Source organism: Miniopterus natalensis, chromosome 9, assembly GCF_054644295.1.
Source record: "Miniopterus natalensis isolate mMinNat1 chromosome 9, mMinNat1.hap1, whole genome shotgun sequence".
NCBI classification, from domain to species: domain Eukaryota; kingdom Metazoa; phylum Chordata; class Mammalia; order Chiroptera; family Miniopteridae; genus Miniopterus; species Miniopterus natalensis.
The window spans coordinates 17,969,086-17,995,185 of NC_142089.1; the positions used below are offsets into that span (position 1 = coordinate 17,969,086).

General features: G+C 48.1%; 2 protein-coding genes across 3 annotated transcripts; both read left to right on the plus strand.

The window, feature by feature from the left end:
- Positions 1-221: 221 nt before the first annotated feature.
- FAM167B (family with sequence similarity 167 member B) lies at positions 222-1,503 on the plus strand. The gene is made up of 2 exons (XM_016219729.2): positions 222-523; positions 1,202-1,503. Exons 1-2 carry the CDS (start codon positions 263-265, stop codon positions 1,430-1,432), a joined length of 492 nt encoding a protein of 163 aa, XP_016075215.2. The 5' UTR covers positions 222-262; the 3' UTR covers positions 1,433-1,503.
- A 14,389-nt stretch (positions 1,504-15,892) lies between these two features.
- On the plus strand, positions 15,893-24,177 carry LCK (LCK proto-oncogene, Src family tyrosine kinase). 2 transcript variants are annotated; one of them, XM_016219736.2, is made up of 12 exons: positions 15,893-16,053; positions 16,362-16,443; positions 16,639-16,729; positions 16,969-17,067; positions 17,222-17,325; positions 17,620-17,769; positions 18,049-18,201; positions 18,356-18,535; positions 20,524-20,600; positions 20,683-20,836; positions 20,921-21,052; positions 23,345-24,177. In XM_016219736.2, the coding sequence occupies exons 1-12, from the start codon at positions 15,949-15,951 to the stop codon at positions 23,545-23,547; spliced, it is 1,530 nt and encodes a 509-aa protein (XP_016075222.1). In that variant the 5' UTR covers positions 15,893-15,948; the 3' UTR covers positions 23,548-24,177. The 2 variants fall into 2 exon arrangements, with proteins under 2 accessions (XP_016075222.1, XP_087676954.1); XM_087820828.1 differs by lacking the exon at positions 18,049-18,201.
- The last annotated feature ends 1,923 nt before the right edge of the window (positions 24,178-26,100 follow it).

The window sequence follows — 26,100 nt, forward strand, 5'->3', positions numbered from 1 at the left end:
CACCAAGCGGATGGGTATCACGTGGCTCCAGGGTTAGCAGTCCAGGAAAATCCCAGCCCTTGCACGCTCTGCCTCCCACACCCATCTACTCACTCACTCTGACACACTCAGCCTCCCCTGCCCACCTCAGACATTCACCATCAGGCACTCCCTGGCACACTTCTTTCACCCTCAGCTCTGCCACCTCTCCCTGGGCAACATTGTCAGCCTTTCCCTAATCCCAGAGCCTCAGTCTTAATCTGTCACTCACCCCAAACCCACCATGTCCCTGGGGCCACTGAAATTCCAAGCAGTGGGTGAAGAAGATGAGGAAGATGAGGAGGAAGAGAGCCTGGACTCTGTGAAGGCGCTGACGGCAAAGCTGCAGCTGCAAACACGGCGGCCTTCATACCTGGAGTGGACAGCCCAGGTCCAGAGCCAGGCCTGGCGCAGGGCCGGAGCTGGACCTGGGCAGGGAGAACCTGGGGCCATCTGCGGCTTCGACTCCATGGACTCTGCCCTTGAGTGGCTCCGACAGGAGCTGGTGAGTCTGGTGGGGTGGGCAGCCTTGCAGAGGGCCTTGGGGACAGTCCTCCAAGACCACAGGTATGGGGCGGGAATAGGAATGGGCCCCACCTCCAGCAATTGCCCATTCCTGTGGCTGTGTCCAGGGGCTGAGGAGCCAGGAAGGGATTTGTTCAGCATTTTATTCAGGAAGACTTGCTGAAGGATTCCATTCAATCTGCTGAACTTGTGCTTCTGTGGCTGAAGGGGTAGAGCCTGCTCCTTAGGCCACCAGTTACAGATGGGGAGGGCATGGCCTCCCCTACTCTGGGAATTGCTATACCTGAAGACACTGTGAAGTACATAATGAGGCACTGACCATGCTGGAGGCGAATCTGAGGAGCTGAATGTTGAATAGGTGGCTCTTAACCCAACAGGTGCAAATATAAAGAGGTCCAGGATCCCAATTGAAGATTCCACTTAGTTATCTGTGATGGGGCCCCAGGCACCTGTATTTGTTTAATGATGGCTTCTTAGCTCGGTTTTAGAACCACCTGTGTGGAGCAAGGGCAGTGAGATGAGGAGGGATTAAGCTGGGATGAGAAGGGATGTGGAGGACACAGCCAGTGCAAAGACTCAGTGTGTTGACAGGAAGGGAAGAACAGGGCGAGCGCAGCTGAGGGCCAGTGCAGCCAGCTGATGCCCCTCTCGGCCGCAGAGGGAGATGCAGGCTCAGGACCAGCTGCTGGCGGGGCAGCTGCTTCGCCTGCGGGCCCAGCTGCACCGGCTGAAGGTGGACCAGGTCTGTCATCTGCACCAAGAGCTGCTGGATGAGGCCGAACTGGAGCTGGAACTGGAGCCGGGGGCCGGCCTGGCCCTGGCCCCCCCGCTGAGGCACCTCGGCCTCACACGCATGAACATCAGCGCCCGACGTTTTACCCTCTGCTGAGGTGAACCTGTATGCCTACTGAGCCACCCGCTACCCATTTTCCCCAGCCCACCTGGAATGGGGGAAGTGATTGTGCCTCAGAGGCACCAGCACCTGGCAAGAGTGGGGGTTGGTGGGTACAGTCCGCTCTAGGAGCATAAAGCCCCAGCATCCTGTTCCTGCTGCCGCCCCAGCTGTGTGGGGAGGGGGGGTGGGTAGGAGCTCACAGACCCCCAGGCTCTTCAATAAATGCCCTCTCTGCTTCCCATCCAGGTCTCTGCAGTCATTTATTCAGGCCAAGGTCACAGAATGTCTTCTGTTGCTGGAACCAGGGATTCATTTCAGGAGAGAAGGCCTGGGTTGGGGGTGCACATGAATTAATGGATACCAATCACCCCACAGCTCTAGCTCTATCTTATCAAGATCAGAATTGGGAAATAACTTAAAATCCTAAATGACCCCCATGGAAGGTGACTTGGGTAAATGGGCAGCTGAAGAATGCAGATCTGACAGACTTGAATTCAAAGTCAGTTCCACCATTTATTTTTATCAGACCTTGAGGAGGTCCCTTAATTTTTAAATCTGTTCCTTTATTCCTAAAATGCAAGTGCTAATTCTCATGACACAAGTAGTTAGACATGTCTTAAGTGTGATAATGCACAGTAGCACTCAATAAATGTGAGCTATCAATCGCTTATCATTACTATCTCCAGTGCTATTACTATCAATCAGGCTGAGGCCCAGAGACAGGCTGTGAAGGGGCGCTGAGGCCTGCAGCCCAGACTCTGAGCTATGTGTCACCGTAGGGTTTTTTTGGTGTGTTTTTTAAACTTAGTCTCTCTCAGCCTTTGTTTCTGTGTTACCCTCTTTGTCTGAATTTCCAACTAAGGCTTCCTCTCCCCCCACCCATTTCCTGTCTCCTCTTCCCTCGGCAGCTGAGGCTCACACAGAACAGCTTCCACCTCACAAACCCCAACAATGCTCTGTGGGTTCCCCTCCCCCAATCTGCTCACTCAGTAGCTTAGGCAGTGGCTGGTGACGCATTTATACTTTCCTCTGGGAGGGGTCAAGGCTCTTGGGCCTGATAAAGGCAGCCTAGAGTTTCTTAGAACACTGATGACCTGGCCCTGAGCCTATGACTGTGCCACCTTCAGCGTGGCCCCAGGTTAAAGGGAGATTCTTGGCCTGCTTGTTGCCTGAGACAAGGTTCCTGCCTCCTGCCTATAACAGAAAGCACTGCCAGTCTGCTGCCTGCACCTGGGTGCCCAGGAAAGGGGTGTTTGTTCTGTCTTCAGGAGATGGTGCCAGGCCCGCACCTTTAACAGGGTCTGTGGCCTTGCCTCTACCTGAATTAGAAGTGGTCCCCTACTTTCCAACCATGAGTGTTGTACCGCCTGCTTCCTTAAACAGCTTGTTGTCCAGCATCTGTCTGTAAGAGGAGTGTTAGCCTACCCTTTGACTGTAATAAGCTATTGCCCTGTGCCCTGAAGTGATATGGCTGTTATTCTGACTGCAGTGGCCATGTTAGCCTGACATCTGACTGTAACATGGGGGTTCTGCTCTCCAACTACTTAACAGGGATGTTGGACTCTCCTCTGACTCGGAAGTGATGTTACCTTTGCCTCAGACTATAATGAAAGGGTCCTTAACTCTCAGACTGTGAGAGCAGTGCTTCTTGCCTTTCACTGACAAGCGAGTGTGTGTCTGCTTGCCCCTGCTCAGTGGGGTTTAAAGGCTGCCCTGGAATCTCTTGTCCAGGTGCATCCTGGAGGGCAGGAGGGAGATTCCATCAAATATCCTCCCTTCTCCTCCAAGTGCCATCCTCAAGGTGAGTCGGGCTAAGCCTGGAGGTGTACAGGACCCTCAGGGACTGAGGCGCAGGGGGCTATGGTGGCAGGAAGCTTGGGGTGCTGGAGGCTTGTGGTTGGGCTACTGGGGCCCGGTTGGCTGAGGAGCCCTCAGGAGGAGGCAGGAAGTCAGGGTGGGACGTGGGCGCGAGGAGTCAGGTGGTAGCTACAACGACGGTGAGGGGAGCTGAAACTGTCTGGGCAGTGAGGCTAGGCCAGGAGGATCATGTGAATGGGGCCAGAGGGCTCCTGGGCTGGACAGGTAAGGAGTCTTGGGAATAAGGGTGGAGGGGCTGTTTTGAGGGGCCTGATAGCAGGGGGCTGAAACTAGACACGGGGCCAGGCTGCCTGGCTATGCAGCAGCCCTGTAGGCTGGGGGACAGACGAACGTTGCTGGAGGTCACGTAGGAGGCATGCAGTGCAGCCAGATCACCTCTTTCCTGCGTAGTTGTTGGCTCTTGGTTCCGCGACACTGCCCACCGTCAGCCTCCGCCTCACTGGGAGATCTGGGACATGGGCGGTCAGGTATTAAAAAGGCCTCCAGAAATCCCCAAGCCCAGTGCTCGCTTCAGTAGCACGTATACAAAAAAAAAGAAAGAAACAGAAATCCCCAAGTCCAGTTCCTCATCCCGTGATGGATGAATCTCCTGACACCCAGAGAGGGCCAAGCACCCCCTCCCTGCAGGTCCTCAGTGAGGCACTGGCAGAGCCAGGTCTTGGGAAAGAGTGACAGTCTGGGCTGTGATCTCCCATGGAGTAGAGTAATGGACAGGCTTGAGTCAAGGGACCCTGGAATTCTTTTGGTTGTTGGAGCAGACCCCAGTGACAAGAATCTCCTGAGAGAGATCGGAGTCACCCAGAGCATTTGGGTGGATGTGAGTGAAGTGACCTTAGCCTCAGTGACCAGCATTGCTTGAGAGAGGGAGGAGTCTCACGCTGGGAGTGGTGGATATGTGAGGGCATATTTATCGTCTGGGCTGGGGCCTTCATCTGACCGGACGCTGGGAAGTTGGAGAGGAGAAAATGAGGAGAAAGGGGGAGAGGAAGGGCTATTTTTATCCCAGACAGGGTGCAGTTGGCCCTGAGAGACTAACGTCTGAACTTCCATCTGGAAAGTTGCCATTCCTTCCTCTGCCAAATGTCACAGGATGTCCTCTCCTCTCCCTTCACCTGCTAGCTCCCGCTGTACCCCCCACCTCCCTCCCACACACAGAGACTGCATATGTAGGGCCAATTGGTCCTGTAGATTTCTGCTTCAAACCCTGGCAAGGTGGAGGCCCAGGAAGGCATAGTCAGCTAACTGTAACTGCCCACCCCCTCACCCGCCATCTAACTCTCAGCCTTCAGTTTGTGGGGAGAGTCCCCACCTGCACCAGGCCTTCCAGGTTTCCCCTGCCATTGGAGTTTATCTTGACACACAATTTCCACCTAGTCAGCATGTCCCAACATTTCTCCTGTCCCCAGCTCTAAGGCCTGCAGACTTTTTTGGGGGCTCAGGAACAGGCTGGCTGTCCCTGCACTTCAGAGGAGCTCATCCACCCTGGACAGGCTTAAGCAGTCCCCCAAGCCACCAATCCAGCCTGTGCTGAGAGATAACTCAGGGCTCAGGGTCAGAGGTTTTTCTCAAAGGGAAAAAGGGCCAAGTGATGGAGCAAAGGACAGGCTGAGGGTTCAGAGGATGGGCGAAGACATCCCTTAGGTGACCCGGAGGGCTTCCTGGAAGAGTTAAGACAGTTCTGAGGACAAAGGCCCATTTTGGAGAGTACCTAAAACATGAGGCCAAGGCCACTGTCCCTGAGACCTGTTCCTTGGGTACCATGAGAGCAGAGACCTCAGAGCAAAACCAAATGCAAGAAAGCTGATGCAAATGACATTCAGAGGGAGGCAGACCCCAGGCACAATTCCGGTTCTTCCATTTTCTTGAACAAGTGGCTTCACCTCTCCAAACTCCAGTTTACTTACTTAAAAAGGCAATAATGAATCTCTCCGTTATAGAGTGCTTGTGGGTAATCAAAGAGAAAATAATGACTATGATGTGCCATGGGTAGTCCTTGACACATAGTAGGTGCTTAACAGAGGTCCTCCTGAAAAGGGAGGGCTTTCCACACCCAGAATTACTCCCACTTAGTGCTTTGGCAAACCAGTGAACCACCTATTCCCTCACACTTGTGGTGTGGCTTTGCAAATGAGCTTGTTTCCTGTGTATAGTGGGTGTGAGAATGACAGGCTAAGCTACAGGTCTACTTTAGAGGAGGGTCCCCCACAGCTACACACACACACACACACACACACACCCTCCCTATCCCAAACACCATACATATCATTGAAAAATATATGTATGCATGTATGTTTAGAGGCAGAGGCAGGGACTACACATACAACATACGCTAAACCCTACAAGTCCATATGCATGCCCACAAACTGATGGCTTAATTCGGTGAAAGTAATGCTGAGAGGAGCTGGTGTGTGGGTGGCATGGGGACGTGCAGGACCAAGATACAATCCAGGGGTGTGGCCTCCTCTAACAACCAACTTTAGTGTTGGTTTTAAAGTATCTGGAGCTGACCTTGGCCAGTTTGGCTCAGTGGTTTTAGAATCTCGGCCTGTGGACTGAAGGGTCCCCGATTTGACTCTGGCCAAGGGCACATACCTCAGCTGCAGGCATGATCCCCACAGGGCAAGTGTGAGAGGCAACCAGTCGATGTGTCTCTCTCACATCGATGTTTCTCTCTCTCTCTTCCTCTCTCTCCCCCTTCCACTCTCTCTGAAAAGCAATGGAAAAAATATCCTCTGGTGAGGATTAAAAATAAATAAATAAATAAATAAATAAATAAATAAATAAATAAATAAATAAATAAATAAATAAAGTATCTGGAGCTGCATTTGCATCGCTTGTTCTAAAGAACACTAGTTCCGGCCCGGCCGGGTGTGGCTCAGCGATTGAGCGTCAACCTAGGATCCAGGCGATCGAGGTTCGATTCCTGGTCAGGGCATATGCCCGGGTTGCGGGCTAGCTGATCAGTGACTCTTGTCATTGATGTTTCTATCTCTGTCTCTCCCTCTCCTTTCCTCTCTCTGAAATCAATAAAGATATATTTTTAAAAAGAACAAAAAAAGAACACTAGTTCCATGAGGCAACTGCAAAGAAAAGGGTTCTGGGGCCAAAGCAACATGGCCTCAGCTACAAACTGTCCCGTATTAACTTCATGGTCAACGTGAGCTTATTAAAGCTCTGAAGTCCCTCCAGAGAGGGAGCCAGATTGATTTTGTCTAATCCAGTGTTTCCCAAACTTCCTTTTTTTCCAGTATCACCTCTTCCATGCCTGTACCTTTTGAGACAAGGAGAGGAATGGAAGGGCGGGCTGTAGAGCTGATCCTTCTCAAATGATCATGTCTCTTAGCAGAGTGTCTGCGTTGATGGTGGTTTTGTTGTTTTTTGTTTTTCAAGTACAAAATTAGCACAGTATAGAGGCATATTAAGAAGTACAAGAAATGTAGCTCCCTAGAATTCCTGGGGTGTGCTCACTGTGGACAATCTGGTGTGCACTCTTCCAGAATTTCCTTTGTATGGCTACTGAAAAGCCTTGTGGTTAAGAGCCTAGTCTCTGGTGGCAGGTAGACCCAGGCTTGAATCACCACTCCACCACTTATTTGTTTGTTATGAGGCTTCAGACAAATCGATTTACCCCATTTGGGCCTCAATTTTTGCATCTGTAAGATGGGGATAATAATAGCACTTACTTCGCTGGATAATTATGAGAATTACATGAAATCATGCAAATAAAAGCTTAGCACAGAGCCCCGCTTAAAAGAATCCCCTAAATATATACACATATTTAATGCAAATAGGTTTATACTCTACATTCTGTTCCGTAACTTCTTACCATGTTATATCTGGGACATCTTTCCATGTCCATACTTGGAGATCTACCCCACGTTTTTAAGTTTTAGCTAACCGTCGTTAACTTGGTAAGTGAGTAATGGTGGTGATTTTGAAATGCTATTTCCTGGCAAGTACTGCTGTTTTGGTTTGTCAGTGTTGTTGGGAGTCACTGACATTACCGATCAGTGAGCTGAAGACAGGGTTTTTGGCTTCCTGTGAAAATGGGGTAGCCTGCCAGAGGGCCATGCACCTCAGTCACAGAGGGCAGGGCCAGGTGGATGGGAAACTCTCTGTTTGCTCACCTCATGTCCCTAGAGCTAGATCAGAGCTTGGCACATAAAAAATGCCAGTTAAATTTTTGTCAGTAGGCTGGCAAATTAAGAAAATTGTGCCTGCCCGGGTTGGTGTGGCTCAGTTGGTTGAGTGCTGTCCCGTGCACCAAAAGGTTTGCTGGTTAGATTCTCAGTCAGGGTGCATGCCCAGGTTTTGGATTCAGTTCTGGTCAGGGTGTGTACCAGAGGCAACTGACCAATGTTTCTCTCTCCTTTATCCCTTCCCTTCTCTCTAAAACCAATAAAGCCATATTTTTTAAAAAAGGTAAAAGAAAAGAAAATTGTGACCCTAGCCAGTTTGGCTCAGTGGTTAGAGTGTCAGCCCATGGACTGAAGGGTCCCAGGTTTGATTCTGACCAAGGGCATGTACCTCAGTTGCAGGCTCGATCCCGGCCCTGGTTTGGGGCACGTGCAGGAGGAAACAAATCAATGTGTCTCTCTTACATTGATGTTTTTCTCTCTCTCTCTCTTTTCCATTCTCTGCAATGGGAAAAATATCCTCGGGTGAAGATTAAAAAAAAGAAAAGAAAATTGTGCCTCTTCTAACTCACTGACAGAAGCCTAAGCTCAAAATTGTCTCACAATACAGCATTTCCAAAAATATCGCCTGTGCACCATTGATGTAGGTGAATGATTTTAGGGGTAACGAATGGAGGTTTACAAATGTGAATTTATGTATTATATTATATGTTTGTTTTCATGTATGCTGATTTCTATTTATGGCTGGTGATGCTGATTTTCCACTTATGGTAGTAAAGTTTCATCTTAGATAAATATATTAAAGGAGGAAAGGTGGTCCATGAAAGCACCAAAAATGTCAAAGAAAAATTAAAATGATTCATAATTTTAGCCTGAACAATGTTTAGTGCTGTTGTGAAAAAATGCTCATGCTAGCCTCAAATAACCATTATTCTAATTTATTTAGTCCTTACCATGTGCCAAGCACCACACTAAGCACTTTATTATGTGGGATCATTTATATATCATATGTAATGCTCACAATATCCCTATAAGCAGGTCCTATTTTTATTCTCATTTTATAGATGAAGTCACTGAGGGAAGCTGGGAAAGATTTAGTAACCTGCCCAAAGACAATCTGCCAGTGAATGACTGGGAGGCCTTGGGATTAAACTTAGGTCACTATGACATGGACAAGGTGACCTGAGCCTCCATGACCTGTGGACTCCCAGAAAGTTTACTAAAGCAGCATGGGTTGTCAAGCTGTAAGTAAGGCTCCGTCCTGATAAAACCCCATAGCTCAAAATGCACACAGAGGTACACAAGGGAGGGGACTCACTACAAGGGATTACTAGGTACATATAAGCTACTAGTTGGAGGGCCTATAACAAAAATGCCAGTGTTAGAATAATTGCTCAATAATTGCTCTATTGTTGCTCGTTTATGGCAACAATTAACTAGCAGAATCAGTTCATTCAAAAGTGGTATTATATCAAAAAGGAACACATGAGAAAAGAGGCAACTCAGGACACATCCCTGTTTTACCCAGTAGAATTTATTTACTATGCCTGCCAACCCTGATTCTTGAGCACTGTCATGAGGGTTCTGAGTGGGCAGCCAGAGCTAAAGCTCTTCATTGAACATTTGCAACTTTGCCAATAACCAAGTCTTGGCCAAAGAAAAAGGCCAAGAAAATGTTTGAAATTATTCTTGACAGATTTTGCCACAAGGCAGTCCAGAGTACAACAGTGGTTTGCAGTGAAATAGCCTGCCTGCTCTTTACATAAAGGATTAGCCCCAGAAACCTAGGCAAGAAGCTGGCACACATTTTGGACAGAATGTTTAGTAAATGAATAGGTTTACAGTTTAGGGGAGGAAAATTGTTGACTCTTTTTTTTTTTTTTTTTTTAAAGAGGGCAAAACACATTCTAGGGCGAGCCAGGCCAGATAATATCTATGATCATGTCTACAGAGTTAATAAAAGTAAACGAGTTAGCAAGAATCAGAACTCATCATGATATGATTGCTAAACAAGCCTGGGATCAGAAAATCTAGTCCAGGACTTCCTGGGATATTTTATCAGCTCGACGACACAGTGTGAGTAGGGCCACTGTGTGTGTTGGGCCCTTCGCTGAGAGGGAAGAAGGGGTGAGGACTGAAATCCAGCCCTCACTCCACTCTTCAAATTTGTCTGTTTGTTTTTATTGGAGAGAGAGAAAGAAACATCATTGTGAGAGAAAAACATTGATCGGTTGCCTCTTGTACATGCACTGATTGGGGATCAAACTCACAACCTGGGTATGTGCCCTGACCGGAAATCGAACCCACCACCTTCTGGTATACAAGTTGACACTCCAACCCACTGAACCACATCAGCAAGGCTCGATGTTTAAATTTTTTAACCCCAGGGAGGGGTGACCCTTCTAAGTGGCACCATGTGCTCTGTGGACCATGGACAGCCGTGAGTTTGACTGAGAACACCTTAGTCAGAGGAGGTCTAGAATCTACAAAATTCCTACTATTGACCTTGAATTCCTGAGTTGGGACAAGAGAGTGACCTGTTTCATTTACCCCAGAATCTGCCGTCATTGCTGGTTCTGAGGGCTCTGGGGATCTCTTGGAATTTATTTTTCTTCTTTTTTCTTTCAGACAATGAGAAATTTATATTAAGCTTTAATTTTGATTTTCTTTTTACTGACCTCATTTATTAACCTGGTTATATCATTTTCATTTTGGTTACTCAGCAATCTCTGTCAAACAAAGACCAGAAGAATGGGACACACATTTGATATAAATAGATATATGCGTGTAAGAAAGACCTCACAATTACACGGGGACAGGCACAAACCGTACATACCCCTATTTTGTATACAGCCATCTGCATACACTGACTCATACACACCCATGGCTATGCACACATTAGCACAATGCTCACTGAATTATATGCCCCCATATGCACAGACTTGCATTCACCAGTCAGGTGAGTGTACACTCAGAAACATGCATTCTAGGTAGAGGGAGAAGTGTCTTAGAGAGAAAGGACTTTGTTAACAGCACAATTATTACATTTTTGATGCAGAGGAGATCCAATCCTGTCAGACCTGCCTCCCTGCCCATTTTTTCTGTGACCTTTCAGGATCGCCCACCTTCTTTAGACTTCTCAAGGAATGAGGGTAGAGGAGAGTACCTTGATAAAGAGACCAGGGCCTGATTTGAGTTTCACCTCTGCCAAGAGTCCCCATGTGCTATTGGGAAAATTACTTAACTTCTCTGATCCCCTAGCTTCTCCATCTTTAAAATGAGGCTGGTGATTTATATTAGTGCTTCTAAACTCTTCCCTTCCAAGGACTGACTCCTTTGCCTTTCCCCTATTGTACCTTTTACCCTCCACCACCACCACCAACACTACACACCCATGGATCTCATGATTTGAAGTTTTTGCCATTAAACTACCTCATTTAGGTACTAATTTTCTTGTTTTCTAGTTCAAATTTTAATCACACACTTAACTAAGTCTGCACTAAAGAAACAATAATACAATTTGTCAAACTAAGAAATAAATTCTAATACAATTTCCCTTCAGATTTTTTAAATACTAAAATAATCTACAGGCTTCCAACATTATCCTGGTACCTCCTAGGAGCATGTCGCTCCCATGGCTCTACGCTGGGAGCCACTCACCAAAATAATCTCTGACATTGACAGGTCCTAGAGTCTTCTGATCACTGCCAGGCCCTACACTCCAAAGCTCACCTTTGGTAGAGAGCAGGGTCTGCTATCTGTGGCTGGAGGGCTTCAGGAGCACAAAACAAGCCACAGAGGAAACACTAGGGGTCAGATACTGGCAGAGTTGCAGAGTTCCTTTTGGCTTAATTTAACACAACTTGACTTTTCCCACTCATGGCCCCGGTCTTTAGGGATGTCAGGTCCTCTCTGGTAGGCCCAGATTCAATCCAGGATCAGGTCCTACCTGCGTGATCTCCTGAACCCAAGCCCAAGGCCTTGTAGCTCCTTTTCCCTCCCCAGGTGGCCTCAGCCTGGACCAGGTACCCACTTCCGGCCCTATGATCTCCAGCTAAATTCCTTTTGCCCTTCTACTGGCCTCTCCTCACTGCCTCACCCTAGTTCATCCCTTCTTTTCAAACCCAAATTTTTCTCATCTTTCTCTTACCCTTTCCCAAAGCCTCCAAGAATGTCAGGCCTGGAAGGGACCGTACCGATCTCAGTCCACACTCCATCTGATGTTGGCGTTCTCACTACAATATAAGCAACCTGTGGTTTTCCAAGACCATTTTGAGTATCACAAACAACAGGATGCTCACAACCCTCCTAGATAGCTCAGCTCATCTTAGGCTGGCTTCAGGTTGTCATAGTCCTTTTCTGGAGGCTTTTGCTACTAATCAGTTCCTGGCCATAATAAAAGTAGCAGTCAAAAAGCCATTTGCAACCACAGATGGGTAAACTGTGGCTGAGCAGGATTTTTCAAATGTCTATCCCCCGCCCTCCAGGACTCCTAACAGTAGGGGGAAGAGTTAATGGCTTGATTTGGCTTAAAATTCCATATATATTTTGCATTTTTCTCTATAATAGATCTGGGTTTATTTAACTATATGAAGAAGGTCAAGGAAGATGCTCTGGAAAGATGCACGCAGGTGACTCTGGTACCTATGAGAACTTAAGAGTATATCAGTTTAAGAAACAGAGACTTGAAGTAAAGAGGATTCCTTACCAATATTGTCATCCCATCCGCCAAAGCAGGTATTGGTGAGGCAGAATGGGCACTGGTGGAAGTCTTTCTAAGCTCTAAACTAAGCTAACATTCATGTAAGCTTATGAGAAAACTTATGATCCTCATTTAACAGAAAAGGTAAAGGGAGGCTTAGGAAGAATGATTTCGGCAAATCACACAGTAAATGTCAGAACCAGGATTTGAACTTAGGTGTCTCTGACTGTAGGCCTGTCCTTGAGTCTTTTTATTTATTTATTTTTAATTGCAGTATAGCCCTGGCTGGTGTGGCTCACTTGATAGGAGCATCCTCCTGTACACCAAAAGGTGGCAGGTTCGATTTCTGGTCAGGACACATAACCAGGTTGTGGGTTTGGCCCCTGGTCTGGGCTCGTTTGGGAGCCGATCCATGTTTCTCTTTCACATCAATGTTTCTCCCTCTCTCTCCCTCTTTCTCTCCCTCCCTCCCTCTCCTAAATCAATTTTTTAAAAATCAAGGTATAGCCTGGCCGGCATGGCTCAGTGGTTGAGCATCAACCTGGGATCCAGGAAATGCAGTTCAATTCCTGGTCAGGGCACATGCTGAGTGAGGTTGCAGGCCTGATCCCCAGCAGGGGGTGTGCAGGAGGCAGCCGATCAATGACTCTCTCATCATTGATGTTTCTGTCTCTCTCCCTCTCCCTTCCTCTCTCTGAAATCAATAAAGATATATATTTTTTAAAGTTGAGGTATAATTGACATATGTCCTTAACTCTTTTTAAAATTTTTTAAAAATCCTTACCCAAGGATGTATTTTTTTCATTGCTTTTGAGAGAGAGTGAAAGGTAGATAGGTAGATGATAGATAGATGATGATAGATGATAGATGATTGACAGATAGATAGATGATAGATAGATAGATAGATGATAGATAGATAGATAGATAGATAGATAGATAGATAGATAGATAGATGATAGGTAGATAGATAGATAGATAGATAGATAGATAGATAGATAGATAGATAGATGTGTGAGAGACACATCGATTGGTTGCCTCCCGCATGCCCCCGACCGGGACCGGGGATCGATCGTGCAACCGAGGTATGTGTCCTTGGCTAGAATCAAACCCAGGCCGACGCTCTAACCACTGAGCCATACTGGCTAGGGCTGTCCTTAAGTCTTGCTAACTCAAACCTCCACTGCTCCCACTTCCATTGGGGCCCAGCATGGATTAGCAACCCTGGCTTTTGTTCTAATAAGTTGTGTGAGTTTAAGTAGGCCTCTCTAGGCATTGGTTTAGTCACCTAAAATCAGAAATTAGACTTGGTGGTTGCTAATACCTTTGGAGATGGGGAATCTGCGCATTAATTTTTTTTTTAATTTTTCAATCACAGTTGACATTCAATATTTTATTAGTTCCAGGTGTACAACATAGTGGTTAGACATTTATATAACTTACAAAGTGATCCCCCTAATAAGTATAGTACCCACCTGGCACCATACATAGTTGTTACAATATTATTGCCTACATTCCCTATGCTATACTTTACAACCCAGTAGCTATTTTATAACTGCCAATCTGAACTTCTTAATCCCTTCACCTTTTTTACCCAGCCCCTCGACTGCCCTTCCACTCGGCAACCATCAGTTCTCGGTATCTATGAGTTAGTTTCTGTTTTGTTTATTTATTTATTCTGTTCTGTAGATTCCACATATAAGTGAAATCATATGGTATTTGTCTTTCTCTGTCTAACTTACTTCACTTAGCATAATATTCTCCAGGTCTATCCATATTTTTACAAATGCTAAGAGTTCATTATTTTTTATGGCAGAGTAATATTTTGTTGTATATACATACATACCACATCTTCTTTATCCAATTGTCTATTGATGGACACTTAGGTTGCTTCCAAATTGTGGCTTTTATATATGAAATGACCTTCTTTGTCTCTTGTTATAGCTTTAGTTTTAAAGCCTATTTTGTCTGATATAAATATTGCTCCCCCGGCTTTTTTTTTTTTTTAATTTCCATTTGCATGAAATATCTTTTTCTATCCCTTTACTTTCAGTCTGCGTGTGTCTTTCCATCTAAAGTGGGTGTCTTGTTGGCAGCATATGTATGGGTCTTGTTTTCTTATCCATTCAGCAACCCTATGTCATTTGATTAGATTTAATTCATTTACATTTAAAGTAATTGTTGATAGGTATGTAGGTATTGCCATTTTATTATTCATATTTTTAATCTTTTTAGATCTTCTTCTTAAAGAAGTTCCTTTAATGTTTTTTATATTACTGGTTTGGTGGTGATGAAGTGTTTAGCTTTTTCTCATCTGGGAGGGAATCTGTGCATTAACCCTCCACATACCAATCAACATTTTTTTTAATTAATTAATTAATTAATTAATTTTAGAGAAAGAGGAAGAGGGCCGGGAGGGGAGGGGGTTGTTCCACTTATTTATGCATTCATTGGTTGACTCTTGTATGTGCCCTGACCAGGGATCAAACTCACAATCTTGGTGTATTGAGACAATGTTTTAACCAACTGAGCTACCTGGCCTGGGTAGTTTATTAATGACAACTAGTTCTGGATGCTGGGGCATTCAACAAATAAAGAACAGGTTCTGTTCTTAAGGAATTTTCCCCATCTTATCAAGAGGATGGAAGAGGCAGTGGGATTGACACATAAATCAGTCTAGGGATGGCACTTAATGCCTAAGTTGATGATTGTGGTCTGAGTAGAATTGTAGAAGCAAAGAGCGTTGGGAAGGCTTCACAGAGCAGGTGATATTTGAGCGGAGCCTTGAAGGCTGAGCTCAATAGATGAACAAAAAGAGAGCATTCCAAGGCAGGAGAATAACATGGACAAAGACATGGAGGAAGAAAATAGTGTGGGGTGTTTGGGAGAGACAAGTGTAGTTTGAAACACAGGCTGTGTGAGTGCATAGGTGGGGATGCTTGTGTATGTGTGTTGGTAACAGAATAGACTGAGGAGGTGAATTTGATCTTGATATTAAAGGGTCTCGAATGCCTGGTAAATTAAACTTTATCTGAGGACTAGTGCTTTCCAAGCAGTTCTGAGGAGCAGCCCAGGGAAGGAGGTGTCTCAGGGACTCCCACGGGCTTCAGAGAGAGGCCCCACTCCACTTCAGGCAGAACAGCTCCTTTTTTACCTGCTTTATCTATGGGGTTCTGCTTGATTTCATCTGACAAAAAGTTTCCACTGCTAAAGCAAGCAAACAAATAAAAAAGTTACAGCCAATAGGGTCACTGAAGGATTTTCTGCTGGGGAGGAGAAGAAAGAACCCTCTAAAGGAGACTTTGTGTATGGGAGGGGTGAGGGGGCAGAGACCTGATGGCTGGCTTTGGGAGCAGGAGTCTTTTATTCAGCTACCTGGGCGGATCAAAACCTAGGTCTCCCCCAGGGTTTGGAAGAAGTGTGTGATCTCTAGCAGGTAGTCCCCCAACATGGGGGATGGGCAGAGAGAGTGTGGGTGGGGGAGAAGCAGGAAGCGGGCAACTAGACTAACAAAGGTGCCTGTGTCAGTTTGCCCATCCCAGGTGGGAGGGTGGGGCCTAGGGCTCAGCGAGGGGCCTGTGTAACTTTACTTGTGGCATGGGGGCTCAGAGGGAGCATCAGTCAGTAGCTAGGGCCCTATTTCAGCTTTTCTATGGCTGGTGAATGAGTGCCTGGGGAGGAGGGCTGACAACTCAGGTACTTCTGGAAGTTTTCAGGGCTAAGCCCCAGCATGCCTGATGTCAGGTGAGTAGATCTTGGGGGAGCCCCTTAAGCTCCTCTCCATTTCCCCAGGGACCATGGGCTGTGGCTGCAGCTCAAACCCTGAAGATGACTGGATGGAAAACATCGATGTATGTGAGAACTGCCATTACCCCATAGTCCCACTGGATGGCAAGGCTATGGTAAGAGGCAAGGTATGAGGCTTGGTGAGGGAGCTGGGTGGAGTACACAACTCAGAAAACAAAATGGACCACTACTATAGGTCCTTGAAATAACAGAGCGGCCCTTTCCCCTGAAATACAAAAAGGAAAAGAGGCCCAGAGAAGGGAAGGGACTTTTCTAAGGTCACACAGCAAGTAGTTGGCAAATTCAGGATTAAGAAGACCCAGCTAGGCTGGAGAAGTGAAGGAGAGCAGAGCGGTGGGGAGCGGAGCCAGGGTCTGACCCAGCCTCCTGCTGTCTGACCTCACTCCCATCCCCTACCCTACAGCTGCCCATCCGGAATGGCTCTGAGGTGCGGGATCCACTGGTCACCTACCAGGACACCAACCCCCCAGCTTCCCCACTGCAAGGTGACCTCAACCAGCAGGGCCTGGACGATAAGGCTTGTGGATCCTTGGCTGTTGGTCTCCATCTCCTTCCCATCTACCGTCTACTCTGTCCTGCCTCTCTCGCCCCCAGGCTTGTGCTCTGCCCTGTAACTCCAGAACTCCATGCTCCCAGTCGGTTTCAGGCTGGTTCTCCCTGACACCCCCTTGTCTTTACAGACAACCTGGTTATCGCCCTGCACAGCTATGAGCCCTCTCACGATGGAGACCTGGGCTTCGAGAAGGGTGAACAGCTCCGTATCCTGGAGCAGTGAGTGCCCCCTCTATGCCACCCATCCTTGCTCTGTGGGAGTGAGGGGGTGAGGGAGCGGGGATCCCCAGTACCGCAGCCCTCCTGCAGGCCCTGACTGGCTTGCAGTAGGCACCCTTGAGACAAAATGAAAGGCTGGAGAGTGCGGAGCTGGAGGGCGGTGTGGCATGTATAACTGGGGCTCTGGAGGGAGGGTTTCCAAGGCTGAGCAGGCCACGCTGACCACGGCTGTTGCTCAGGAACGGCGAGTGGTGGAAGGCGCAGTCCCTGACCACAGGCCAGGAAGGTTTCATTCCCTTCAACTTCGTGGCCAAAGCAAACAGCCTGGAGCCCGAACCGTGAGTGGGGGACTCGTCGTGGGGATGGGTGGGAGCAAGCAGATCTAGGGACCCCGGAGCAGAGGAGCGCTGCTAGGGGGTGATGGTGAATGCTCGAGGGTGATGGAGGAAGCACCTTCCAGCAGACGACGGCTTTCGCTTCTGCCTTGCGCAGCTGGTTCTTCAAAAACCTGAGCCGCAAGGATGCTGAACGGCAGCTGCTGGCCCCCGGGAACACGCACGGCTCCTTCCTGATCCGGGAGAGCGAGAGCACCGCGGGTGAGGGGCCTCGGGGGCGGGGTCTCGGGTGAGGGGCCGCGGGGGCGGGGTCTCGGGTGAGGGGCCGCGGGGGCGGGGTCTCGGGTGAGGGGCCGCGGGGGCGGGGTCTCGGGTGAGGGGCCGCGGGGGCGGGGTCTCGGGTGAGGGGCCGCGGGGGCGGGGCCGCGGGGGCAGCCCGGGCGCCGAGGTGCGGGCCGGGTGCGCCCCTGGAGAGCGGCGCGGCGGAGGCGGTGCCACTGGCAGCAGGCCACCCCTCTCCCTCTTTCGCGTCCGTTTACCCATTCTTTTATTCAGGATCGTTTTCCCTGTCCGTGCGGGACTTCGACCAGAACCAGGGAGAGGTGGTGAAACATTACAAGATCCGTAACCTGGACAAAGGGGGCTTCTACATCTCCCCCCGCATCACGTTCCCCGGCCTGCACGAGCTGGTCCGCCATTACACCAGTGAGCGCAGCGGTCGCCCCTCAGGCGTGGGCCTGAGGCTCCTTCCCCTGTGCCCCATCGGCCTGCCTCCCCCAAGTCCCTCTCGGGGTACCCTCTGCCCAGCACTAAGTAGGCGCCTTCATCCCCGCCAGGGGGTGAGGTGCTGGACCCTATAGCCGCAGGTGTCCCACACCTCCCCTGCCAGTCCAGTTCCCGAGACGGGACCTGGTGAAGAGGGGCCTGGGGGGGTACTCGAGTCCCGCCGTGTTCACCGCTCTGCTCCCTCCCTTGTCCTCGCAGATGCTCAGGACGGGCTGTGCACGCGGCTGAGCCGCCCCTGCCAGACCCAGAAGCCCCAGAAACCGTGGTGGGAGGACGAGTGGGAGGTTCCCCGGGAGACGCTGAAGCTCGTGGAGCGGCTGGGGGCTGGCCAGTTCGGGGAGGTGTGGATGGGTGAGTGCGACCCTCCAGGGCTACGGGGAGGAGGGAGGGGGGAAGTTTGCTGAGGTGGGGGGAGGGGAGACGTCTGCTGAGGTGGGGAGGGTCCCGCGACAGCCTGGGTGCCGCCAGGCTCCGAGCGACTTCCTCCATCCCCTCCCCACTCCAGGGTACTACAACGGGCACACAAAGGTGGCAGTGAAGAGCCTGAAGCAGGGCAGCATGTCCCCCGACGCCTTCCTGGCCGAGGCCAACCTCATGAAGCAGTTGCAACACCAGCGGCTGGTCCGGCTCTACGCGGTGGTCACTCAGGAGCCCATCTACATCATCACCGAATACATGGAGAACGGTGGGCGCCGCCGCCGCGCGCGGCCGCTGGGGGGCGCTGCCGTCCCCCCGCTCCTGCTAGAGGGCGGAGGAGACTTGCTTTTTTTCCTGGCTCGGCGCTGAAAGTTGCTAGAGTTTTCCTGGGCACCTAAAGACTCACCTCCTCGGGCAAGAAGAGAGTGTGTCCTCCGAGCCCATCTGCGAGCCCAGCCTAAGGTGGCAGGCTCTGGAAGAGCCTTCAGCCCCGATCTTCCCTGACCTGCAGTTCCATTTGCCTTCTTCAAAGCCCTACCTTGATCTAAAGATGCTTGTTCTCAGGAAATCAGTGGGTCCCTAGTCCCATTTCTTTCCCTTGTGCCCGAGTCTTGGGAGGCCAGATCTGCCCCAAAGCCCTTGTTTTTAGTTCTGGGCGAGCTCTTCCCCCTCTCTTGGTCTGCTTTTGGACAGAGTAAGAGTCCCAGAAGGTAAATACGAATTTCCAGGCCCAGTTTTGCCACTGATTTGCTCTGACACAGGCCAAGTTCCTGATCTGCATCTGCTGCTCAGTTTCCTTAAGAATAACCACAAAAATCTAATCGGTTCACCCAGAAATAGTATAGAGAAGTTATTAAGGTCTCTAGAGTCTGACTGCTTGAGTTAGAATTTTGGCTTCACTGGGACTGAAGGGTCGCAGATTTGATTCCAGCCCTGGTCTCAGCGCTTGCAACCAATCAATGTCTCTGTCATCTGTTTCTCTCTCTCTCCCCTTTCCAGTCTCTCTGAAAAGCAATAGACAAAATATCCTCTGGCAAGGATTTAAAAAAAAAAATTCTGGCATCACAATTGTGTGGCCTTGAGCTCATCACTTCACTTCTCTCTGCCATGGTGTCCTCATCTGTAAAATGGCAGTTATAACGCAATAGTGCCTTTCTCGTAGGTTTTTATGGAGATGAAAGAGTTAATGCATACAGAGCAGTTAGAACAGTGCCTGCCCTGTATTAACTGCTCAGTAAGTTTGTTATCTGGCTCTTACTCTTTGGGAATACAAGATCTCTCCCTCTTTCAGGAAGGGAAAAGAGCTGTGCATTGGCTAATAGATTATGGAAATGGCAAATAGGTTTTATCATATGAACCAACTTTAATTGGTAGTTGCTTGGAATTCTGTGTTGAGAAGGATTCTGAGGCTTATTGGAAGTGAGTGCTAGGATTGATTAGCGGCATCTGCCATGGACTCGGAGGAATGGCAGTACATGTCACATATTTGCTGCATCTAGGTGAGGCCTTTATCTTTGGTGACTAAACACTCACCGTGGGGACACTCAGGTTGCTGTCATTGCACAGGGTTTTAATCTCTTGAGAAGGGACCGCAGTCACTTTTTAATGCATTCAGCACACATTTATTGCTGCTTACTTTGGACTGGACACTGGAAACGGGTGAACAAAACAAGGTGCCTGCTATCAGGAAAATCTCATTTTAGTTATGCACACTAGGAAAACCAGTTTATGACACACAGAAGTTCTCGCATCCCACAGGGAATGTAGATGATGATGTAATTTATTATGTCTAGTAAGATCTAGAAAAGCTTCCTAGAGGAATAGTCTAGCTGGGCCATGAAAGAAAAGTAGAATTTTTATTAAGCAGAGATGGGACAAAGAGACTTTGGGGTAAGAGCTCAGTGTTCTATGTGAAAAATGTTGAAATTGTCTAGGGCTGGTGGAATAAAAAGCAGGAGTAGGGGGAAGAGAAGAAACTACAAAGTGGACAATGCAGGGCTTTGGATATCTGGCTGAGTAGTTTGGCCTCTACCACATTGGTGACAAAAAGCTTACAGATCCCTTTAAGAATGCCCCATCCTAATCCCCAGGGAAAAACCTTCACATATCCCAGGTATCCTCACTCTGAACACACACTCCTCCATTTTCGGCCCTAACTCTTCCTTTAGGATCCCCACTACACACAGTTAGGGGAGAAGGATCCGGGAGCTCCCCCCTGGGACAACTTGGGTGAGAAACTCTTGCTTCTGCCCACAGGGAGCCTGGTGGATTTTCTCAAGACCTCTGCAGGCATCAAGCTGACCATCAACAAACTCTTGGATATGGCAGCCCAAGTAAGGAGACGTGGGAGGATTGGGCACGGGCACAGGGTAAGGATGTCTGGCCCATGACTGCTGACCTATACCTGACCTGCAGATTGCAGAGGGCATGGCGTTTATTGAAGAGCGAAATTATATCCACCGTGACCTGAGGGCTGCCAACATCCTGGTGTCTGACACCCTGAGCTGCAAGATCGCAGACTTTGGCCTCGCACGCCTCATTGAGGACAACGAGTACACAGCCAGGGAGGGTAGGTGTGGGATATAAGAGAAGTCTTGGGCCTATAGGGTCTGGCCAAGCAGACCCAGGTGACCTCACTCTTCCTCCCGCCCAGGGGCCAAGTTTCCCATTAAGTGGACAGCACCAGAAGCCATTAACTATGGGACCTTCACCATCAAGTCGGACGTGTGGTCTTTTGGGATCCTGCTAACGGAGATTGTTACCCATGGCCGCATCCCTTACCCAGGTCAGGGTCCAAAGCGGGAACTAAAAAGGGTGATGGGGAAGGGCAGCAAAATCCGTCTTTCCGCTCACTTCTTCCCAGACTCAGAATCTGAAAACTTTCTAGCTGCTTTCCCTCCATTTTCTGAGATGTGACTCCAATATCCCCAGTGAGGTACCACATCAACCATGGCTGGCTCCCATCTCTGTCTCTGGATCTATCTCTCTCCCGTTAATAATCCTAGTTCTTCTCTTTAGTTCTGACACAGGCAGCCTAGTATGGGTGAAAAGGATCTGGCCTGAGAGACAAGAGGCCTGCCTTTCATTACCAGATCTGCCATGATACATACTAACTTTCTGTTTGATCAGATCATTCCTTCTTTTCCCACCTGTAAAATGTAAGGTTAGAATATTACCTGGCTCATATTAAGCACTCAAGAGTGTTAGGTTTTGTTATTAATCAAGTGACTTTGGACAGATGACTTCACCTCTCTGAGCCTGTTTCCTGATATGAAAAACAGGACTATTTGTGCCAGAGCTTGACTTATAATAGGTGTTCACTAAACACTGCCTTCCCTTCCCTCTGAAGCATTCTGTCTAAAGAATAAGAGACACATGTAAGTAACTAATTCCCACCCTCTCCCACCCCTCTTACCTCCTGGACAAAGTCCTTTACCCCTGAATTCAGCCAAGACAGGGATGGAATTTTTTGAAAGGAACTTGCTAGGAAACTGGGGAAAGGAAGTGGAACACAAAGACAGGGCACAGAGGTCATGGAGCACAGTCACCGGGTTTGTAGAAGCTTCTCACATCCCGAGAGCAGTGTGCACAGAACTTTGCTCTTAGGAAGGCAAAGGCACCTTAGAATCAGGTGAGAGCCTGAAGGATTTCCCTGCCCTGGACTTGCCCCATCACAGAATCCAGGGAGAGTGCTGGGGCTAGAAGTCTACTCTAGTCATCCTGCCAAGGACCCTCACTGCTCCTCTACTGTGCCCACAGAAGTGAATCCATAGAGAATATCTCTGTTAGAAGAAAAAAAGCATTGAAAACATGATGATAAATGGCAGCTGACACGTGGCTTCAGGGTCAGGGAGACAATGGGGACCTGGGTGAACTTGCATCTGCCCCAGCAGATGGTTGCCCTTAAGATACCAGGGCCAAAAAAAACAGATTTTGTGGTGGTGTTTTTTTTCCAAGAGAAGCCAAAACTTGCAGCTTTAGAAAAATTTGCCCATTTCCAAAATTTGGCAATTGAGTCAAATTGTTTAAAAACACTATAGAAGCCAAACCAAAGTATGTCTATAGACTATATTTAGGCTGGATTTAGCCTATGGGTTCAAAGCCTTGGCTCTAGCCTTGGGTGTTAGTTCCATGGCCTATGTCCTCCAATGTGCTAATTTTTAAATGTGAGGGATCCATAGCCGGAGGCCTCCCAGGGACAAGGCCTGAGCAAGAGCGTGTCTATTGAGCAGGGTTCATTCCCAAGCTTTGCAAGAGCAAAACTTCTATTTTGCCAGGACCCTGTAAGGGTTTAGTATTTGGGAACTGCCTGTCACAGTCTCCTCTCAGAAGACTGAAGGAGAAATAGAGGCCACATGGGAAATTTAGAAACAGGCATCTGTCTTTATCATGATCATGCAGTTCTCCAGATCAGGTCCTCTAGAGCTCCACATGCTAGGAGCCTGCCAGATGGGCCAGGACCAGCACAAAGGGAGGGAACTGGCCCCAAAATGATTTCATGATTTCATCTGGGTCATAGAAGGACCTGGTAGATTTCTGCCCCATGCAGAGTCTGCTTTGCTGGGGCCCAGAGTCCATCTGGCTTCCTGATGTAGCATCTCTTGTGCCTGGTCCCAAAGCTAGAGAGGCCTCACCGTTGAGGTGGCTGTGGGCTCCCATCCTGCCCTGGGCCCTGACCGCCATGTGCTTCCCCATCAGATAACAATAATCACAAGTGTTATTTATGCAGTTTCTCCTCCCCAGGTTCTTTATATGCACTATCTCATTCAGTCCTCATAAGAACTCTGTGAGGTAGGAGCTACTATTTGTTCTGTTTTCCAAATGAGAAAGCTGAGGCTCAAAACATTGAGGTGGCTTCCAAGGTCTCACAGCCAACAGGTGTGTGGTGTTGTCTAAACCATAGCAGATACTCCAAGGGGCACAACTGACACTTAGCAGGTGCCTATACTGTTGATGAAGACCAAGATCCTTTTGGATTGGTGCTCACACCGTAACAGCTAAACATTCTGAACATTGCCCCTGCCTGTGGGTTTCCAAAACCTGGAGCCTTGATGTTTTTTCTCCCATCAACCTCCAGGGATGACCAATCCTGAGGTGATTCAGAACCTGGAGCGAGGCTACCGCATGGTGCGACCTGACAATTGTCCAGAGGAGCTGTACCACCTCATGATGCTGTGCTGGAAGGAGCGCCCAGAGGACCGACCTACCTTTGACTACCTGCGCAGCGTGCTGGAGGACTTCTTCACAGCCACGGAGGGCCAGTACCAGCCCCAGCCCTGAGAGCCCAGCTGGGCCTGGAGCCCTGCCCTCATCTAGCCAACCTGGCTGGGGAGAAGCAGTTTTTGTGCCATACCCATGTGGCCTATGCACATATGGACACTGCATGTGGATCTTACCCACATGTGACACATATGCCTCTTATGTTTTATACACCAGTTCTTTAGTTGTGTGGGTTCTGCATGTGTCTCGTACATGTACAGCCTGTGCATATATGTCTTGGACACCTGTCCAAGCTATCCCTTTCTGGGCCCTCCCACTTCCTGAGACCACTTGAGAAAGGAGAGAGGCCTGCGATCGACACCAACTTCTGCCTGCCCCCTTTTCCTTTCCCCCGATCAACAAGAAGCTCCTTGAGGAGGGGACCTTATCTAATACCTCTGTGTGCTCCTCTTTGGTGCCTGGCACACATCAGGAGCTCAATAAATGTTTGTTTGTTGATGATGAAGATTGAGCATTTCTCTGCTCTGCACTCCCATTTCTTCTTCCCTGTGAGGGGAGAGTGGGGGTTCAGAAGATGATAACCATGAATTGGGGTGAAAGATGGAATGAGAGGATGTCTGAACTTTTTCCAGCTCTGCTGATGCTGAGGGCCAGGAGGAGGTCCCTATGCTTTCCTGTCTGGGCTCCTTGAATCCTTTTAGACCCCTGCCCCAAAGGATTCAGGGGCAACCCCTATTCAGAACCTCTTAGGGAGTAGATGTGTCCCAGGACCCTCCCCCTCCCATTATATAAGGGCAATAGCGTTTTTTACAGCCATTAATTCAAGGACTATATTTGGTCTCAGATATGTTTTGGTTCACCTTCAAGATGTTTTAAAATATTGAGCTAATTCACTCATTTAATCAATATTTTTTGAACATCTATTGTGTGTCAGGCACAGTTCTGGGTTCATAGGATATACAGTAGATAAAACAAAGTCTGCCCTTGTGGAGCTTACATTCTAGTAAGGGAAGACACAATGAACATCACAAAGAAGTAAATGATATGGTATGCTACAGGGCAATGAGTGCTAAGGGGAAAAGAGAGTAGGACAAGGGGATTTAGGAATGTCATGCTTGGGGAGCTTGGCATTTGAGGGTGGTTTGGGAAGGCTTCATTGAGAAGGTGACTGAGCAAAGACTTGAAGGAGGTAAGTGGGTGAGTCACTTGTGGGGGAGGAGTTGGTTGGATATCAGGAACAGCCTGAGGCAGAAGCTTGCCTGGCCAGCTTGGAGACGTAATGGCTGCTTGAGGGCGGGGAATAGGTCCTCTGGGGCCCTGGGGTGTTTGCAGGAGCCATTTTGAGGAAACTTTACAAGAATTTCTGCAGGGCCACGACGTGATCTTACATTTTTAAAGGATGGCTCTTATTGCCCTCTTGATAATAGACCGAGTTAACAGTCAATTTATAAAACTGAGGAGATTTGCCCTGGCCAGGTGGCCCAGTTGGTTAGAGCAACGTCCTGATAAGCCAAGGTTGCAGGTTCAATCCTCAGTCAGGGCACATACAAGAAGCAACTAATGAATGCATAAATAAGGGGAACAACAAATTGATGTTTCTCTCTCCTTTCCTCTCTCTCTCTCTCTCTAAAATAAATACATAAATAAAGCTGAGGAGAGTTTGCATAAAACTCCAGATATCTGCTTCTCTTTTTTATTTTTAAAAAGGAAGATTTGGTTCCCTTGGTTTTATCTATCCTCATGGAGCTGAGTAGGGGCCACCCTCTTCAGGTGGGGCATCGGTCCTCCCTTTGCCAGAGTCCCCTCCACTCCCTACTTCTCCCAGACAACGAAACGGTCTGTAGCTTTTTGTCATCATATTTGAGCTGTTGTTCTTATAATAAAGAGAAAAATGAAATGGTTTTTTTGTACCCACATTTCCGTTAAAAAGTGAGAAAATTAAAGACACCTAAAGATGGCAGTGTGTTTGAAGAAAGATGGGGGAATTCTTTAAGAAAGTGAAAAAATTCAGTTTTTAAAATATGCAAACAAAGTGCTTGAATCAAACATATATATATATATATATGCATATATTATATATATATCCACTCATTTACATCACCTGCCTGACCCCTGTTGGCCTTTGAGTTTGTGAATTCTGTTCTGCATTTTATAAGATGCTGCCACACCCATGGCCTCGTTTGGACACTGTGCAGCTATAGTCAGTGAACTTTGTAGTCTCACTCTTTCCATTTAATGAAGAGGGAAATGGAGGCTGAGAAAGATTCCTAGATAGGGAGCAGCAACGCAGAAATGGTAATAGGGTCTATTCCCTGGCCCTTTGCTGTTTCTATGATAGAACTGCCCTGTCTTAGATGTGTTACCTTTATTCATAATTAATGGTCCAAATGCGGTTCCCAAGTGAGGAACACAAGTGCATAAGCCCCCTTTAAACTGTAAAGAGGCGTAAAAATGTATCTTAATCACTATAGGACCATGAGTGAGTAACTTACTTGGCACACAGTAAACATCCACTAAATATTAATATTGTTATTTTCATAGCCCATCACAGTGTTTTACAGTCTTTCAGCTTTCAATGACCATTTGATCTAGTGCAGCAGTTCTCAAAGGGCA